The sequence below is a fragment of the Equus quagga genome, unplaced genomic scaffold (genome assembly GCF_021613505.1).
Source record: "Equus quagga isolate Etosha38 unplaced genomic scaffold, UCLA_HA_Equagga_1.0 203_RagTag, whole genome shotgun sequence".
NCBI classification, from domain to species: Eukaryota; Metazoa; Chordata; class Mammalia; order Perissodactyla; family Equidae; genus Equus; species Equus quagga.
Window position 1 is genome coordinate 4,048,440 of NW_025798627.1, and position 21,026 is coordinate 4,069,465.

Consider the following 21,026-nt stretch of genomic DNA (forward strand, 5'->3'; position numbering starts at 1 on the left):
CATAACCACAGCTAGCAGCCAGCCAGTACCGACTGGTACGGCCATCCTCGTTAAAATGCAACAATGCTTCTCACTGGTTGATAAACAGGTGCTGTCCAAGCCCCCTAAACCAGGTACCTCCAGCTGGGTATCCTAAAGGCACCTCAAACTAAAACCTCTGGTACTGTTGCTATCTTCTAAAATGACTATAAACCAATAAAAATGTCTCCCCTTAGCCAAAGCGGTCTTTCTAAAACAAATGTGATCACATCATTGTTGCTTACACCTTTTAATGGCTCCCTCAAATTTATAAGATAAACTCTGATCTTTTTAGCATGGCATGTTGTGTGACTGTCACGATCTGGCCAACTATGGATGCAATTTTTGTATCTATTTTCCACTTAATATTAGAAAATACATATTTCAGTGTCACTAAAATCCTAAAATATATGTGGATAGTCTGTCCCCCTTTTCTTGGACATTTAGGGTCTTTCCAATAAAACTGTGACATTATAAACACTACTGCAAAGAACACTTTAATATGGTCTTATTTTTGTTTGTTATATTAGCAGTAGTCATTTTAGGTTATTTCCTCAGAATATGGTCCCAGGAGTAAACTCACTGATCAAACAATGATGCTCTTTATTATTCTGCTTTCTCATATGCCCTTTCCTCTTGCTTCTAACAAACTCTTCTACTTTAAGATTCAAGCTCAGATTTCCTATTCCAGAAACACTTCCCTAATTTTATTTCCCAAGTTTTTAGCGAGCCCTTCTCTGTAGTTCCACAAACATGGTGCACCACTCTTATCATAACATGTATCAAAAGAATTGTAATTGATGGCTACTTTTCTTCTTCATTAGACTATAAATATGTACTGTAGAGACTCTTTCATTCTTTTTACACCTTTAGCTTCCTAGGATAAGAATTAGCTCATTCATTCTGCATTCAACTAATTGTAAACACATGTCCAGTAGTTAGTGAACTATGACAAAAATGCCTGCCCTCCCAAAACTGACATCCTAGTGGGGCACATAATGAACTCAATAAATAAGTAAAATGTTTAGTGTGTTATTAATAGATCGAGATACAAGTGCAAAGGAGAAAAAACTAAAGTAGGGATAGTGGATGTGAAATATTGGGGTAGACAGTCAAATTTTAGATAGGATGCCTCACAAGAAGTGAGGGAGCTAGCTGGGAGAATGTCTGCAGACAAAATATTCCACGTGGAGTGATCAACAAGAGCCAGGACCCGAGGCAGAGTGCACCTCCTGGGGAAGCGGGGAGGGGAGGAGGGAAGATTAGGAAATGAAGGAGGGAGAGGAAGAGGAAATAAGGAGGATGAAAAACCTTGAAGGTCAAAACAAGAACTTTGGTGCTTTTACTCTGAATAAGATGGAAACCACTGAAGGGCGTGAAGCACATAACTGACATGATCTAATCTTACCAGGATCACTTAAAAAGATCCCCCTGTCTGCGCTGTTGATGCAGTGCGTGGTGGGCAGGGCGAGCAGACAGAAAGGGAAGGACGACGGTGGCCTGCATGAGAGTGGGGGTGCAGAGGTGGTTAGGAGCTGCAGCCCTTGGGACTTACTGACAAGCCAGCTGTGGGGAGGACAGAGAGAGTAGAGTCAAAAAACGATACTCAGGGTGTGATCTGAAAAACTAGAAGAATGGAGCTGTCATTTCTGAGATGGAGAATTCTAGAGGAGGTGCTGGTTGGTGCAAGGCGTGGGGTTGGCAAGTATTCAGGACTGGGTTCTGAACATAGTAAGTCTGCAGTACCTTTTAGACATTCGGGTTTAACAGGTGCATACACTGATGTGGAGTTAAGGAAAAGGTCTGGGCTTAAGATGTAAACTTTGGAATTATCATCCAATCAATATTCAGAGCGATGAGACTTCTTAGAGGCTTTCACTGACAGAGGTAGGGGAGGAGAAGAGGATCCAGCACCTGAGAAAAAAAGGGCAGAGGTGGGAAGCCAGGAAAGGGCGGGGTACAGGAGCAAGTGACAAGAGAGTGTTTCAGAGAGAAGAGAATGACCCACTGCCAAATGCTGCTGTTAGGACACGTAAGATGAAGACGTGCAGGGTAAATGGCAGGTGAATGACCAGGGGACTTCGCCACGCATGTTGTGGTAGATGGTAAATCTGACAAGAACAATCTGCAGAGCGGTTAGGGAGAAAACCTGATGAGGCCAGATTCGAGAGAGAAGAGACTCAACAGACAAGAAAGGGTGACTGCTCTCCGAGGGAAGGCGAGCACTGGGGGCGGCTGAAACAAGAAGCAAGTTAAGAACCACGCCTCTCCCGACCTTGTCAGAGGGAGAAGTATCGTCAGGGTTAGATGCTGACAGGAATGATCCAGCAGAGAGGGAAAAATGAATGATGTGAAGAAAAAGGGGAGAATTTAAGGGCGTCAGCAAGAGGCGATAAGTTCTAGTGAACGATTGGAAGGAGCTGGCCTCAGCCAGGAACGTAGTCAGTTCTTCAGAGTAACAGGAAAGAAGGTCAACAGGCATGGACACTGGGGGATGAATAGAAATAGTGAGGGGAACTTGCGAGAGGTTGTCTTGATGGATGGCTGCCATGTTCTCCATGAAGTAGGAAGCAAGAGTATTAGGTGAGCATGGCGATAGGAAATAAAGTCTAAGAGGAGATTCGGGAAACAGACCTCTAGGTGGAGAATGTAAACAACTTCTATTTTTTCTTTTTGTTCCTATTTTCTAAATTTTCTATAGTAAATAGGCATTATTTCTAACTTTAAAGTTAATAAATCTAAACACTAACAATTAGTTTTTTAATTTTACTTTAATATCCTAAATATGTTAGGCAGTGTATTTGCAGAACTAGCAATTTTGTTACTTTTTATTTTTAATCTGATATTACATTCACTTCTCCTCCTGGTAGGATCTATCAGATAGTCTCATTTCAAAACTATATAACCTAAATTTTTAATCACAGAATTAAGGAAAACTACTTAAATCCCTTGGAATATACACCATTTTCTGCAGAAGACTGGCTTACCTAAGAGGTATAGTATTTCTTCCTTGTTCACCACAAAGCAAGCTCAAAGAATTATTTTGTTAACAAGAACAACGTTTTCACCTCAATATCACAAAACCTTCAAAGTAGTATACTTCTGTAATTATATCTCTAAATACTACTGATGATTACTTTGAATAGCAACATCATTTGGACAAAAATTTCCAGCATCTCAACTGGTTTGCCAAGAACGAACCCTCCTATAGTTAAATGTCTTTCCCTAACAGATTATTTAGGATATCACATGTCTTTAAAATGGGTTATATTTTGAAAAATAATTAAGTCTTTCAAACCATATCCAAAGGTTTCTTCCCTTTTAAAAGTTGCATTCTATTTACAGATTTAGTGTAACAAGAAAAATATAAAATATCTTACCATATCCACCAAGGCTACGTAGAGGAACATGCCTGCAGTGATTGCAAAGATCCAAAGTGTGATGTTATTGGCATACTGACCAACAGCCGTGCCTATGAGCATGCCTATGTAAGCCATCATGGCAGACAGGAGGTTGTATACAATTGCTTGCTTTACAGTCATGCCTGCTTTAAGAAGAACTGCAAAATCACCTGCAGTTAAGACATAATGTGAGAGTTTTAAAACCACAGGATTTTATATACAAATTTAGGGAAAAAAACAAAATTAACAATGACATAAAAACAATGCACCTTTAAGAAGTGAAATTTTATCATGAAAATTTATTTTTTACTTATTAAATTAAAGCTTTAACATGCAAAAAACTTGGGTGAATCCCAAAGGCATGATGCTGAAAGAAGACAGTCTGAAAGGTTACACATGATTCCGTTTGTCTGATATTCTCAAAGACAAAACTACACTGATGGAGAACATTGAGTGGTCACCAGAGGGCAGGGGTGGGAAAGCCTGGTGACAGAGGGATGGCAGGAGGGGTTGGTTGGGGTGATGGAATTGTTCTGCATCCCGATGGTGGTGGTTACACAAATCCATATGCATGTTAAAATTCAAAGAACTGTACCTCAAAAAGCAAGGTCAATTTTACGGTATGACATGAAATATAAAATTTTTTAAAAAAGAAAAAAAACCAGAAGAACAGAACTGGGTCACTGTGTTTTTTGTGAGCAACAATTCGAGCTCTCTGATCGCTGCCCTTTTTCAAAGGGAAACGGCCTAAGTAAGGAAAGAGGTAACAGACGCTCTAAGTATATTGTATGTTGTTTACATTGATGTTTTATTTGTTCCAGGAAAAAAATTAAATCTGAAAATCCTAAAACTGTAAAAAAGAATAGAGGCTTTTCTTATTCTTCTGTCTCAAGTTGGAATACCAGGGAAAAAAATGATTAAGTATCGCTGAGAGAGATGTTACTAGAAGGGCAAAATGCCACTAGAAATAATAATCTTGAAGCAAAAGGGTCAAAAACAATAGTTTTACTAATTATAACAAACTTTTTGTTACTAAACATACAAACATCCAATCAATAATTCAACACTAGTAGAGGCAAAGTACTATACAAAATACAGAGGTTTGTTTCTTTCTCTTAAAAAAGATCTCACATGACTAAAAATACATGATTTGTTATTTTCTAACTGTATGGTTACAAGGTCCTAAAGTTTCTAACAAATAAGTAGAAGTTAACAACAAAGAAATTAGTGCAAGGCATTATTTTTCCATATTCCAACAAATTGCTACAAACTAAATCCTGCAACATTATTGGGAAAGTTAAGATACACCTAAGGAGATTACCTACCAATGGCTTCTAAATTGCCATTCTCCAGTTTCCACCTAATATTAATACTCTCCTTACATCTTTCCCCTCTGATCCTAAATACTCAATTCTCCTGGTGAGACCTGGATTCAACATCAGCTTTTATCTCCTCCCTCCCCTTGAGTTTTCATTTCCTCAGGCCTTTCTCAGCTTCCTCTACAGAAAGAGTTCCCTAACTTCTTCCTCTACAAATTTCCCCACCATATTGTCAATAATTCACCCACCAACTGTGCTAAAGGGACAATTTCATTTAGCAGGAGGTTAGGGAATACAAAACGAGACTACAGAAGAATGCTTCTTAAGTTATAAAACACAGTGTTTCCTTTTAGAATTTTAAAAGAGAGTTTAAAAAGGATTACTTAATACTCAATGAACAGAGGTACACACTATGTCCACTTTGATGCCTTCCCTGATAATACTGGATAGCAAGATGATTCACTTCATCCCTGAGTGGCAACCACACAGCATGAATTAACCAATCGAGATTCGAGATGAATTATTTTTAATGAATACTTTTTAAACCCGAGATATAACTTGCATACATGATTCCCCCCCTTTTTGGATGTAGATTTGCGTTTTGACAGAAGTACATACCATGTAACCACAACCACCATCAAACTTTAGAACTATTTCTTTACTCCCACCTCCAAAATTTCCTCAGCCCCTCACTCATAGGCACCAGTGATCTTTCTGTTCCTACAGTTTCGCCTTTTCCAGAACATCACACAAATGGAATCGTACAGGATGAAGTCGTCTGAGTCCAGATTTTTTTCACTTAGTAGAATGTGTGGAAGATTCATCCACGTAACAGTTTGTATCAGAAAGTCACTGCCTTTTCCTGCCAAGTAACATTCCCTAAATGAACCAGAGTTTATTTACCCATTCATCAGCTGAAGGACATTTAGGTTATTTCCAGTTTTGAGCAACTATGAATAAAGCCACTGTACACATCCACAGACAGGCTTTTGTGTCAACACTAAGTGTTCATTTCTCTTATGCAGATATCTGTGAGTAGGATTTCTGGGTCATATACGCAAATCTTTTATCAAATACATATTTTTCTAAATATTTTTTCCCAGCCTGTGGCTGCTGTTTTCATTTTTTTAAGTGTCTTTTATCTAAAGTTTTTGATTTTTATGAAGTCCATTTTATTACTTTTTTCCTTAAGGGATCATGCTTTTGGTGTTGGACCTAAGAACACTTTGCCTAATCCAAGAGCTTTTCCATGTTTTCTTCTAAGTCTTATATTTTAAAATTTTTCATTTAGATCAGTGATCCATTTTTGGGTTAGTTTTTGTCTGTGGTGTTTTTTTTTTTTTTTTTAAGTAGATATTCAATTATTGCAGCAATATTTGTTGAAAAAACTATCCTTTCAACATGGAATTTTCTTTGCATTTTTGTTGAAAATAAGTTCCTACATATGCGAGGACTCTATACTCTGCTCCACTGATCTCTGTGTCTACTCTTTCACCAGTATGAATTGTTTTGATTACTGTGGCTTTACAGTAAGCCTTAAAGTCAACTTTGTTGTCCTTTTTCAAAATCCTTCTGGGTATTCAAGTTCCTTTCCCTTTCCATATAAACTTATGAAAAAGCTCATTTATCTCCAAAACAACCCTTCTGGGATTCGGATGGGGATGCACTAACTCTACAGGGAGATTTGATATCTTAAAAATACTGAGTCCTCTGTTTCCTGAACCTGGTGCGTCTCTCCATTTAGGTCTCCTTTGACTTCTTTTGTTGGCGATTTGTAGTTTTCAGCATACAGATTCTTATGTATATTTTGTTAGATTTAACCAAAGTATTTCATGTTTTTTGGTGTTATTTTAGATAGTACTTTAAAAAATTTTCAATTTCCCTGTTCACTGCTAATATATAGCAGTATAAATGATTTTTATATAATGATCTTGTATCAAGATGAATTATTTCATTTAAAATCTATCTTTGTCCCTGTCTTATCTCAGGTTATAAATTCTCAAAGATATTTGCATATTTTTCTCCCTTTTTCTCTACTTCCTTTCTTAGTAAGAACCAGTATAAACATTTGAAAAATAAATCAAATACCCACAGTTAGGATTTATACCAAACAAGCAAATCTACTTTTTTTTTTTTTGAGGAAGATTAGCCCTGAGCTAACATCTGCTGCCAATCCTCCTCTTTTTGCTGAGGAAGACTGGCCCTGAGCTAACATCCGTGCCCATCTTCCTCTACTTTATATGTGGGACACCTACCACAGCATGGCTTGCCAAGTGGTGCCATGTCCACACCCGGGATATGAACCGGTGAACTCTGGGCCACCATAGCAGAACATGCGAACTTAGCTGCTGCGCCACCGGGCTGGCCCCCGTCTTTGATAAATCAGTAGTCTTTCCTTTCTGCTGACAAAGGATATCACTAGCACAACGAATGGTGTCCCTGCCAGAGCTGTTAAACTGATGTGATCCAGCGCTATAGCATGTGAATTACTATACTGTACTGTGTAGTATAGCATCTGCTAACATCAACTACTGACGTTTTCTTCAACAAGTACGTATTTTACGGTTCTTTATTTTTGCCTTCAATAATGCACACATACACATGGATGAATACATACAGTGACTGTTCAGTTGTCCCTGGACAACTTCGTATATTATGGAAATCTTAGGGTGAATTTCTATTTAACCCTTAATACACATGAGAGGAAAGGAAAAAATGGACAGTATTATAGCCTCTTCAAACGGAATCTCAATGATATGGCTACATTTATTTACCAAACGTTCTTTCCTTGAAGTCGAAACACGTTATTTAATCTAACGAGAGTTTGATTAACTATCCTTCTGGATTATCCCTAATCTTATGTGGCTTTCTTATAAATTATTTTTCAAATGTTTATACAGTTCCTTATTAGGATGGTGGAAAAATGTGCAGAGAATACAAGAGTAATGTTGTAACTTACTTAAATTTAGCTACACAAGTTTGGCAAAAACAGAAAAGAGAAAGGAGTAATAATTCAGGCAATGTCACCATGACCACACCCAGAGCAAACAGGAAAGGAGAGAGAGGAGTCTTCCGTTTCCTCAGACGGTTTCAGTTTCTGCAAGCCTCTCAGAGGGCATCTCCGAGCTGCATGCTGCTCTAGGTTTGAAAGTGCACGTCTTTTTCGTACCACGTTCCTAAACACAAACAAACCCCACAGCCGTGCACCACTAGAGAAACAGTCATCCGTTCAGGAGAGGGGCGCCTACGCTTGGAGTTACTGACTGACTGAGGCCGAGGGCAACGCACTGCAAAGTAATTTAAATACACATCTTTCCCCTCAGGGTGTGGCCTTTAGTATAGAAATCTCAAAAATAGTTTTAAGAATTCACAATAAGAAATTTAACTAGGACAAAAGAGGTTTTAGAATGAATAAATTATCCTGGACTATGATGTTTAGGCTGCTTTGCCAACATCGTAACCTAGTAAGCAGGCAGAGGATTTCTCTTTCTCCCTGTCGACCTGCCAGGCTTCCGTGTCAGCCTCTAGGGGCCTGGTTTCTCCCCTTCCTTGCTTGAAGGTTCCGAGGAAGAAGGTTCTATGCCTCTCTCCACACCTGTCTGTCTCCAAGTGAGTAAGAGTGAATAATCGAATCAGAGTAGAGACATCTCATCTGGCCCTATTTTACCATTACGGTGACTTAAAGGCAAAAATTAGGCTCCACAATCACGTTCTACTTCCTTTAGTTATGGTCAGTGGACCACTTCCCACCATGTTGATGGATATGAGGGCCAAAGCCTTTTCTGTCGCCTCCAGGGGAGGAAGCTGGGTCATTTATGTTCTTTCTTCCCTAGTAGCCTCAGCAGCTAGAATATGGGGCAGTTTACGTCAATTTAGCACTAGGCATTAGGGGAAAATGCACATTTTCATAAGGTCTCACTGCTTTCCTTCTAAGTTCCATATTGGATTGAAGTTTCCTCTCACAGCAGTAGCGTCTCAACCTCTGCTTTGTGGGGTAAAACAGGTAGAGATTTGGGGTCTGAATGTCTCGCTGAGGAGTCCGGGCCCAAGCAGAGTTCTCTCTAACCCAGCTCTTCCCAGAGCTCTGCCTCTGCACTGGGTGTCAAGGGCTTACCCGGCCATTAAGATATGCAGTGCATTTGTTTTACATGCGGCTATCAGTCTTTGTGTGTCACTCTTTCCGTGAGAAACTACCGAGAGAAAGAGGAGTAAGCAGTAGGAGGGCAACTATCCCTAATCTCCAAGCTCCCCACTGTCAATTCTTGCCTCGGCGGGTCCTCGGGGGTTAGGACAATTCAGTAAAACCACACGTAATCACAAAGGGGCCTGACATACTCCATTCAGGGGGCAGTGGGTGGGCAGGAAGGGCAGTCGGAGGTTTCCCTAGTATACTGTGGATACGTGTGTGACTATCCACATATGTGTGTGACTATTACTAAGCAAGTTCAAAGAAAAAGTGAAAGGTTAAAACTATGAGGCAATATGTTACTCATGTATAAAAACTGACAGAAGGCCTTGATTTGTATTGCTATGGAATTGAAAGGAAGTACTGGCATGGCAGATCATTCTCTAACAGGAAAGTAGTTAGAGAAGGGTAGAAGATACAGTATCTGCACACAAAGAACCTACATTTTAAGAAACAGGACATCTAAAATGAAAATACACTAAGCACCAAAAGAAGGACCTCAAGAAAGTAAGTGATAAAGCTGAGAAGAAAGAGTACTCCAAGGCATGGACACGGGAGGATGGCAGTGAAGCTGGAGAAAACTAGGGACAGAGGTAGTGGGACAAGCCACGTAGGAGGAGGGTATAAGCAAAGAAACAGGTTTAGGTGTCTGTCTGGTGCCTTGTGTTTGGGTGAAGTGGAAAACACGCAACAGCAAGGACAGTGAGGGAAGCTGGAAAGGCAAGTAGAAGCCCGAGTGGAGGTCACTGAAAGTAGGACTAATGAATCTTAGCTTTTACTTCAGATGTAAGGAGAGCTACTAAACGATTTTGATTACATAAGCAAGTGACATTTAAGAAGATGTATCTGCCAATAAGGTATATGAGGTACACTGGAATGGAATGAAACCAGACATTTAACACTATGGAAACTGTCCAAGCAAAAGACAAGGAAGGAAGTGATGATCTGGTCTGGGTAAAGGATGATGGGGCACGAACAAGATGGAAGGCTACATGCCCAAGGTTGGCAAGGTTATCAAAACTACAAGAAAGTCAAGCCCTAAAGAATCAGCACCAAGTAAGCACTAACAGATTTTTCTGCTTTCTGTGAACAGTTAATAATTTTCTAAGAAAATTATATGAATAACTTCTAATCAAACTGAGCAAGTAAGGCTACTACCAATCAAGACAATTAAACACAAATTATAGATGTTTCCTAGTCAGATAAATTGAAGAAAAATATTAAATTAGAAAGAGCACATGAAGAAATTCCTTGGATACTCAAAAGATAGAGTTTGTTTCTTTCAAATTAATGTCATCTCCACATTCTTCAGATATTTTCTATCTGAATGCACGTTTACACCTTTTACTTCTGTTTTTCAACATATAGGAGAAAACCAAAACACGTGAAGAGAAACTAAAAAAGCACTGGTAGATCAATAAATGTCAACTAAACAGAGAAATATCTCATACCTATTAAATTGGCAAAAATTAGAGAGTTAGTTAATGTGGAATGTGGGCAGGGCTGTGGGAACACGGGAACTCTCAGCGACTGCAGGTTAGATTACACTAGTGTGGCCATCTTAGTGACATGGCGCTTCTCAGGCATGCACATCCTAAGACTCATCCATTCCGTTCTTGGGTATAGGCCCAAAAAGTGTTCTTGCAGGGTCTATAAGCACCACGTTTACAGATGTTCAATGCGCCATTGTGAGTAGTGGCAGGAAATTAAAGGCCACATGGTGTGTCCAATACTAGATGCTAAATATGTCAAATGTGGTAAACGCACACCTCTGAGTACTGAGCAGACTCAACATATTAAATTAATTCATGGTGACCTGGATGGAGTTTAAAAACATGATGATTAGTAACATAAGGTAAGAAACAGAATGGGATATAACACAATATTGTTCACATACATTAAAAATACATACATATAAAACAATACATGTTTTAGGAGCATATAACAAAAATTATACAATAAATAAGAGAATGATGACACTTCATACTTGCCATCAGTCATTTTTTACGTTTTAACAATCTCTAAAATTCGGCTGCGTTTACATTTGAAGAAGTCTGAGGTGTGATGGGCTCTGGGATGACTTTTAGGGCTCTATTACCTAATTCATGCGGCAGTTCATGACAGAAGACAGCTATGGAGGTGCTGATTCCTCCTGTCAATCCAGCACTGAACGCTGCTCCTGAGGTGGGAGAAAAAAAAGAAGCAAGCCACGTTTACTGATCTTCTGTTTCCCATCTTCATTAACAATCACAGGTGCTATCTCTTTTGCCTACATAAATTAATTCCAGAATCTACGAGTGACTCACCTGTCTTACACACTCCAGTTTTTGAACATATAGCGAGGTACAATAGGTGTGTGACGAGAGAAGGAGCTACTCAGTGACAGAAATACTCCCTATTGAACTAAAGCCTCTGCTTGTGTGGCCTTCTAACTTGCTGACAGCTTGGGAGCAGGAGGTTCTGAGTGTTTCAATCTCTGAGGGTTAGTTTGATCTCAATTTTAAGTCACGTAAGGCCATGATTGCGCTTACTCTCTCGTATTAATATTTATAGATATTGAAATGGCTGGAATCCTTATCCAAACTTTTCTGGGTCTAGAGCATAACTGGTACAAAGTATTATTGTTTGATGGTTTTGAGGACTGAGATCAGAGGTATAAATGCATCTGATTCTGCTAGTAAAAGTTTTCAATCTTTAACATGTGACAGCCACTGTGGATTCAAAAATACTGTCTCACTTTTCTGGAAAAAACCAAAGCCTACTTCTGAGTGATTATTTAACAGAGTCTGGATCTCAAAGAAAATCACATATTGATCACATTTAAGGTTTTCCTAAACTGGTAATAACAGTTTACATTAGCAAGATTCTAATATAATACATTTGAATTTGGTACAATGGATTTTTAACATTGTGAAATTTTTCTTCACCTTTTCAAAGATGTAAAAAATTATTAAACCCAAGATTGAAATAAATTTGTTCTCACTGAAGGATGTGTAAATGTATTTGAAAACATAATGTTAAGGTAGCTTTTTCAATATGGTGACTATGCCTTGACTAAGAAATTAATATGTAAAGTGTATTTAATATGTAAAAGTATATCATATATTTGTTTACATGTTCAAAGAAAAACCCACTGAAATTATACCTTACGTCTCCAAGTAAATTTATCAAAAACATTAACATAGCCTTTGGAAAAAACAAATGACAAATATTTAATAGTGTATTTGTTAAGCTCCAAATTTTAATCTTATGTATTATTATGTATTCCTAAGATTAGTACTGAAATAGTGAAGGAAAGAAAATGGTCTTAACGAGCAAACGGTAACCCAAGTTTCAAGTCCACTTACCAATTGCTAACCCATCACTGAAGTTGTGGATGCCATCCCCCATGATGACCATCCAAGCTATATTAGCGATTCCTGTTTCTTTCAGATCTGATCCAGAGTGACAGGGGCCGTGAGAGTGATGGGAATGTTTGTGGTGCCACTGATGGTTATGTTTCCTCAGCACGGTTTTACTCTCGTCGTGGTGGTTATGCGCAGCAGCATGAAGATCATGCTCATGAACGCTATGCAACCCATCACTGTGAGAATGGTCCATGATTTTCTCGTCTTCTACACAAAGATAATTTTTAGGAGGGGATTCCTGTTGGCCTTCTAAATCTGTCAGTTCAGTTTCATTAAGTCGATCTTCAGAAACAACCAAGTCATCAGTTCCTATATTTATAATAGCAAAGGATATGCTTTATCAACAAGTAAGTGAATGCATATTTGCTAATTTAAACCCAGGCAGAATAGCAATGTAATGAACATTTCTTAAATGAATGTCTTTTAAAATTCCTAATAAATGTATAAAAACAAATAAATACATGCATGCACACAAAGAAAACAAACTGGGGTTTTGAGGGTCCAAAAGATGAAACATGAGGTAAACGGGAGGGAACCGAAATCAATAGCAGGCAGAGTTAGGAGAAAAATTGGCAAGCAGGAAGGTATTGTGAAACTTAAGAGCCACATCACGGACAGCTGATGAAAATCAAAGGGTGGCACGTTAGTGTAGCATTTACAGGATAACAAAATAAACCCATAATTTTTCAGAGAAAGAAGGAACCTTAAAGTTTACCTACTTTAACCTTCTTTTTTAAGAAAACAAAGACAACATTTAAATAACTTGCATCTTCCAAAGCTCCACCTATCTGATAAATGATAGCATCTGATAAGCTGTTTTTTATTTATTCTTTTAGATTAAGGTTGGCCTTCTCACCTAGTTTCAAAAGCTATTTATTACGTAAGAAAGATCCTAATAGTTCCTAAATTGTATTCTGGGGCAGAGTCTACAGTTAAGAATCTAGGCTGCCCTTTTTCTGCAGAAAATCATTGGTACACTCAGGGGAAACACAAGTTCAAACAGAAAGGGGGAAAATTAGGTTAAAACGTTTCTTACGTCTCCCTGAAAACTGTAAGCTACCTCATTACATCTATCGGGCGACAGAAGAGAGGGATCGATGAGCAGAGAATTTAAGCAGAGACTATTCTCCTTTTTCCGTATGAAACCAATCACATGTGGAGGGCACAGAGATCATGCATTGTCAAGAAATAAAACCAACACTGATCCACCACTAACAAAGCCTTTTTGTTTGTTTCATTCTTTTTTTTCTGTAGAGTCAAAGTGCAATATGTTCCTTGCCCTGTAACATAATTGGTCTCACATTCCAGTATGAATGAGGCTGAAATCAATAAAAACACTAACAAAATCACAATTAAGACACACTCACATTGAAGGAAATACAAGTTAGAAAGTAATATTAAGGAAGCCACAAAGACAAGAAATTTCAAACAACACAAGGCTCAGTTTAGAAGCAATATTTCAATTTTTATGTTTTAAAAGTTTCTCTTTAGTCAGAACTGTTGTCTACCGGCAAGAGGCTTGAGCTGAAGCCAGTCAGCATCTGGTGTATTATTTAACTTATGGTCTGAAAGCTTCCTTCCAATAGCTGATTCTTCTGTGTTCTGCTTCATAAACCATTTCTGTTTTCCCTGAAAAAAACATCTGGTATCAGTATCAAATTTTCAGCCATAATTAGCAACAATATTCACTTGTTAACATCTATGGGGTAACTGCGGGTAACTCTGTCCGTAAGTTATTCAGAAAAGGAATGAGAAAACATGTTTAGAAGTTAATCAAGGGGTCTAACCAGATGAAAAATCCAATGAAATCTGTATGTTGTCGGTTTTTCTTGAATACTCCACTAAAAAGTTCAATTCATCTACTTCAAAGAATAGGGCACACAATACTTTATTATATGCAAACCAAATGAAATGTGTGAAATATATGTAATCTCTCTTATTTAAAAGTGTGTAGAAATACAAAGTTCCAAAAAACTAAATCTTATTCCTTTGAATTTCATTCTGTGTTTAATGCAATCTGACATTTCCCTACATGTGACATAATGGCCAGCGTCAAACAGCTTTGCAATACTCAAGTTTCTTTCCTCATCTTATCTGTCTTCAATTACTAATAAATTCTAAATATTGTGTATTTCATTGTTTTGGCTTGAATTTTCCTATCTTATCTCTTAATAGTCTGCTTTCTTCTTTGATCAGTGTCACTATCACCAACAACTCTTCGAACTTAAGATTTCTACTTCTAATCTATGCTAACGTAAGAGATCAAATAAGCAAGTACATTAGAACAGGGTGAAAGCAAAGGTCAGTGTCCTCTGGGAGACGCTTACTGACTGGCAGAGCATCTTCTAGTTGGTGGCTGTGAACTACGTCTCAGATGTCTGAGTTTTCTAACCGCTGTGTAAATAAGCTTGTTCTGGCAGGTGGAGTGTGTGATAGAGGCTCCAAGATGGCCACCTTCAATTTCCTCCCTCCCTGGATGAGCATTCTTCTCCACCCCTAAGGAAGTGGAGTCTATCCCCTGCCCCGAATTTTGGATGGCCTTTTGACTTGCTTTGAGCAACAGAATGCAACAGAAGCGATGCTGTGCCAATTCTGGGACTACTCTCAAAGAGGCTGGCACCTTTTGCTTTTCCTCAGGAAAGCTAGCCACTATGCTATGAAGAAGCTCAGTCTGGACTCTGAAGAGAGGCCATGTGGAGGAGGACCAAGATGCAGACGTAGAGCGAAGCATTCTTGGACCTTCCAGCTCTGCCCTGCCCAGGCCAACTCATGCCGGCTGGGTTTGAATGTGGTGGCATGAGTGACTCTAGCTGATGCCAAGTGGAGCAAAAGAAGTGCCCAGCTGAATCCCACCTAAATTACTGACAGAATTAAGAGAAATAATAAATTGTTGATGTAAGCCATTAAGTTTCGGGTTGTTCTGCTTTAGCAATAGATAACAGAAACGGTGGGAAACAGAAAATGTTCAAAAGAAACTAATATGGAGACATCCTAAAAAGAGGAAACAAAACAGCAGTCATGAGTTAAAGAAGGGAAAAGAGGGAGGAGGAGGAGCCAACAGCAGTACCCAAGTCAATGAGATGAACAGAGAGAGTAAAGAAGAAAGTGTGAACACCAGCTGGGATTTTGTTTAATGGCTTTGGGTCTGATTGTCCACTTTGCCAAGAGCTTGTCAAATCATTATCCTCAAAGACCCAACTTGCTGAATCTGGTCAGCATCTGGTATATTATTTAACTTATGTTCTGAAAGCTTCCTTCCAATAAAGGATCCTTCTGTGCAGACAGTCAAATGTCTGTTCTACTCAAGTATCACTAATTCCCTTTCTGCAAAAAATGCATTACACTTTTTCATCTTAGGTTACTTACTGTCCTATTTATCAGAGAGGAGATGCACTAATGTGTCTGCCCAGATTCCTTTCTTTGATATACTTGAAGAATTCCTTACTATTAGATTTAGAGCATGCCTCTGCCGAAGGTGTTCCTTTCAGTTTTTTACTTCCCACAATTTCAAATTTACAAAAAAGCTGCAATGTTCTGGGGACTCTATTTTCCTACATTAGTTTACTTTACAAAAATAAATGGATTTAATTTTGCCAGTAAGTTTAGGTTCCAAATGACTTCAAGATTAAATTACGAAAAACAGAGGGGCCAGCCCAGTGGCGTATGGTTAAGTGTGCACACTCTGCTTTGGTGGCCCAGGGTTCACAGGTTCAGATCCTGGGCAAGGACATATACAGTGTTTATCAAGCCATGCTATGGTGGCATCATACAAAATAGAGGAAGATTAACACAAACGTTAGCTCAGGGCCAATCTTCCTCACCAAATAAACCGAAAAAAAAAAAAACAAACTAAAAAAGCAAAACAAAACTTTTTAATTTTGAATTATCTCTTGAAGGACTGCATTTTATACTTATCTGTAAGTTATACAGTGTCTAATATTTTGTACATATTGAATACTTAATATTTGCTGCTTCAATGTTAGTAGGTACATACAATTGAAGAAAAATAGGGCTTTACAGCAATTTCAAAACTTCTTTCTATACTCTGCAATATGTAATTGTGTCCTAAATTAGGCACTCCCACAGAGGGACTCTAAATTCTTGTATTTCTTTCATGTAATTGACTGTGAAGTCTTCTCATTAATGCTCTCATTTAAATAATTCTCTTCATCACATCTCCTCCCCCTCTGTACACCATGACTCCAGTTTGCCCCCATTACCTCTTTTTTTTTTTTTAAGTTTTTTTTTTTTTTTAAAGATTTTATTTTTTTTCCTTTTTCTCCCCAACACCCCCCAGTACATAGTTGTATATTCTTCGTTGTGGGTCCTTCTAGTTGTGGCATGTGGGATGCTGCCTCAGCGTGGTTTGATGAGCAGTGCCATGTCCACGCCCAGGATTCGAACCAACGAAACACTGGGCCGCCTGCAGCGGAGCGCGCGAACTTAACCACTCAGCCACGGGGCCAGCCCCCCCCCATTACCTCTTTTAAATTACTCTGCAGCAATCTCCTTCGCTAACTCATTTCCCTTCAGCCACTTTTACTTTGGCATCCCTTCCACTATATTCTACTCTTTCCCCATCCACATAACCTTCCACACAACTCTTCAAAATCCAAATGCTGTTAGATTTTCCTTCACTTTTCTCTAAGTTGATCCTCCCGAGTTCCTTTAGCATCCCTCAGATAATAATCCACTGGCTGCACCATCTTGATACTCCTCCTTTGGAGGGAATTAAATATGATGATGTCCTGACTACACTATGTCCTGACTACACTATGGCAATTAAAATTAAATACACTATTTGGAATACGATATGAAAATACAGATGAGAAGTAGGATTTATTTCCCATAGGTTTAGATAGCAACTGGAAATCATGGGGAAGGAGTCATAGTCCCACAGCTAGTTTGTGACTGGGCAAGACTAGGCTCACTCCCCCTGAATTCCAGTTCAGTTCACTCTTTATATGTTCTAAACTGTATTTTGTTTCAAGAGGATATGTACAAAACACATACATATACAAACTAAATATATACCAAAAAAATAGCATAACAGTTGTAGCGTAAAAGTGGACGGTATATATTATGATCATGACTATCCAGTATTCTTGAAGAAAAAGAAAAGATTCCTTCTTTTTTTGAATTTTTGCAGTTAAATAATAAAATGTCTGAATTTTCTAACTCTTTTTTTATGGAAAGCTTCCTAAAAATGTTCTTTAGATTTATTACTTAAAGAGAATAAACTGAAGATAATCAGCGTTAGTATCACAAACATGTTAGTGAGATATATTCAAGACAGGGCTTTGGAGACAGATGTGAACTGCGGGGGTCGGGGGGCAGGGGAGAGGTGGTGGTGTCAATCATAGTGGATGGTAGTGGCCCTGAACTTAATTTCTTGGAGGAAAAATTCTTTTAGGTATTTTCACAAATGTGACTTAAAACACAGACGTTCATGATAAGCAGTTTAATCAATAGTCCAAGCATCATCTCCTCAGTGGTTCATCACTACTGAGATGAATCACCATTTCCTTCATTTCATTCTATTTTCTTCCTACAAAGCCCCTTGAATCTAAATTCTTCTTACCTCCAGTACTTCTACCACTGACAAGGCATGTCTGATAAAGAAAGGCGCTCTGTGGAAATGTTTTCATCAGAAAATAGGACAATGAAAGCCACCTATACTTGAAAATATTACCGGAGAAGGCTGTTGGGATGTGCTTCTATTCATACATTTTTTCATTTTTATAATAAGCTCAAATTGGCCAATAACTTTTTCTATCCTATTTAAGTCAATAAGATACAAGACAAATTTACTGAAACTGATACAGCTGGATTATAAATGCCAAAATAAATGTAATGACAAAATAATGGCAAAGATCAAAGGCAGTTTTTCCTCTGAAGATTATCTATTAAAAGACAGATATTTAAGATACACCAACACCAAAACTAAGAAAAGCAGATGGCCAGAAAACGATGGTTTCTGCTTTGAGTTTTACATCTAAGAAATGAAATAAACAATTAAAAACTACTTACTCTTTGCTGTTTGTAGTGCTTAAACATTCGAATGCAGTGTTCAATGATAAATAACAAGTAAATGCCTCCTAGAGCAACAAGTCCTTTTAATACAGCATCATATTCTTCCAAAAACTTCTTAGATTCATGTCCATGAGAATGTCCGTGTCCATGTGCATGTTGATGAGTGTGATCATGTCCACCCTGAGACTATTAATAATAAGAAGAAACACTTCTAAATAATTAAAATGCTATTTTAAATTTTGAGATTATAATCTCCTAGAGGACACAGAAAAACTACCTTTCACTTTTTAAAGTGCTCCCTAAATATTATTTAACTTAAGTAGTCTTCCATTTAATTTTGCTATCCTACTGCATTTCAGAGTAACTCTAAAATAAGACCACACACTCAAATGCCTAGAGGGGTTAAGATACGGACCACAGTGAGAGAATCAAGCCAGCAGTAAGAAAATACAGAGTGACAAGTCCTTTGTAAATTGAACTGAACACGACCCAGATAAATGCCTAATATTTAGTAAAAATAAAACAAACTAATTCAACAGCAGGTCACCACTTGTGGCTCCCTGTAATCTGATTTTTTCTTAAACTGATTATATTTTTATAATATTCTTCCCTTATAAATTATTTCAAAGAAGTATGAGGTGCTACCTCAGCACATACTGTGGTACATTAGCCAAACTGTATACTTAAACGTGTGTGATTTCCTACATTTTAAAGCTTTGGCAAAAATAAAAAATAGCTTTCCTTTTGTACATACATTTAATTGTGAAATGTACAAGTTTCACAATATTAATCTTAGAGAAATTAAAAATTAGAAAATTAGCTTTAAATATTGTCCTTCCTTGTAACACTTGTTTGTATTCTCTCCCCATTTGCTAGTGGTCAACAGAAGAGGTTTCTAAACCTCTCCAAGGAGTGAAGACCATTCAAAAAGGTAATAACTTTACTCAGTTAACACTTCTCAAGGGAAAAATAAGTTTAATAGCACTTAAACATTGTTCTCACTTCAACTGCTCTTATTAGGCCCAGTTCTGAAACGGACTGTTGCTACTCCTCACGGCTGGTAGAAAGGGCAAGCAAGGGTAGGAAAAGGGGGAAATAACATAATGAATCAACTTAATAAAAAAATTCACATTCACAGTTTTATGATTCATTCATTCATTTTTTTTCCTTAAAAAGGCAACACCATATACTGTTCTAGATACTAGATTTGGAATTCTCAACCAAGAGTGCAGAGGGGTGATGGTGTGAATAGAAAAAAATATTAAAGTCTGTAATTTTACATTTGGAAAAGAAAATGCCTCATTGTTTTCAGAATTTGAAGTAAAAACAATAACACTGGATCAAATACTCTTAACGAGCAACAGATAGACTTAAAAAGGTTGATAAGCAAGATACTAGGAGTGTGGGCTTACTTATGATCATTAGAAGTGCCCCGGAATGGAAGAAGACAACTGGTGGACAGGTGAAAAGATAAATGGCCCCTGTGCAAAGAGCTAAACACCTAAAAGAGTTAACCAAGTATGTCCGCCTACTCCTGCTCAAATTACGATGCCTGTGGCACACTGGTTAGATGCACAACTTTCTAAGACTCATAGACTTCTAGAGGCTTTCTTTCATACACACAGATGAAAAGATAGATCACTCATTGACTTTTTAAGTATTCATTTTCAGAAATGCTAATGGAGCAAAGTTTTAAAAAATTTCAGCTTTACTGAGGTATAAGTGACATAAAATTGTAAGATATTTAAAGTATACATCGTGGTGATTTGATATGCATGCATTGTGACAGGTGAAAGAAAACTAACATTACCAGCCTTTGTTGCCATTTTAAAACCTAACAACTCAATTTACCTAAAAAATATTGCTATTAAAACTGTACAAATGGAAAAATATTTTAGCCTGTAAGCAAATAAAACAACACAAATATTATATTAGTGTGCTACAGCTTGCTAATGAAGGACCCTTTTAGCTTACATATTTTTAGTTCTTTTAAAGATTAAAAAGATTTCTTACATGGGGCAGCAGATGAAGAAGGGCATCTCCACTCATTGTTCCTACAGCTAGCGCAACAAGGAAAGTGAGAAGGAATTTGAAGCATCCTTGGTTGATGATGGGGACCAAGATCACGCCTAGCAAGGAAAGCAGGCTAATGACAGTGATAGAAATGATACCACAAATCCACGCTGTAGGAAAGAAATTAACAGTCAACATTAGTATGACAATATAAACCAAAAAAGCTCCAAAGAAGAATAAACATAAAATAACTGAGTCACGGAAGATAGATTATCTTACCCAGACCAGGCTTTTTAAGAAGGTTTATATTTTGGCACTGCATGTTTGAAAACAAAACCACCATATAACCAACTCGAATACTTCAGAAAGAATTAAGAAACTCAGAGCAAGTTATAAATGGTATCTTCAGTAGCCCACCTTATTAGAAACACGGACTTAAAATGACTGCAGGCTGTGATGCACATTTAACATCTAGACTGTAAATAAAATTTTACCAATCGCTGAAGATAAAACCACAGCAATAAAACTGTTTATTTAGAGAATATAATTATAAAACTCTCCTGTGGGCATTAAAGGAAGCCAAGTATCTTATGTACCATACTCTGTAAATCTTTCTAATACAAAGTTTAAGAAACAACAGATCAGCCCA

At 37.8% G+C, this 21,026-nt stretch overlaps 1 protein-coding gene across 2 annotated transcripts in view; it reads right to left on the reverse strand.

Moving 5' to 3' along the window:
* Window positions 1–21,026, reverse strand: part of LOC124233464 (zinc transporter ZIP10) — a 60,239-nt gene that overhangs the window by 4,523 nt on the left and 34,690 nt on the right. For both annotated transcript variants that reach the window (XM_046650568.1, XM_046650566.1), the window contains exons 4-9: window positions 20,378–20,547; window positions 18,362–18,550; window positions 13,840–13,960; window positions 12,272–12,640; window positions 11,023–11,103; window positions 3,399–3,589 (exon numbers count right to left, since the gene is read on the reverse strand). In XM_046650568.1, coding sequence (XP_046506524.1) covers window positions 3,399–3,589; window positions 11,023–11,103; window positions 12,272–12,640; window positions 13,840–13,960; window positions 18,362–18,550; window positions 20,378–20,547 — 1,121 coding nt within the window. The remainder of the gene's footprint in view (window positions 1–3,398; window positions 3,590–11,022; window positions 11,104–12,271; window positions 12,641–13,839; window positions 13,961–18,361; window positions 18,551–20,377; window positions 20,548–21,026) is intronic.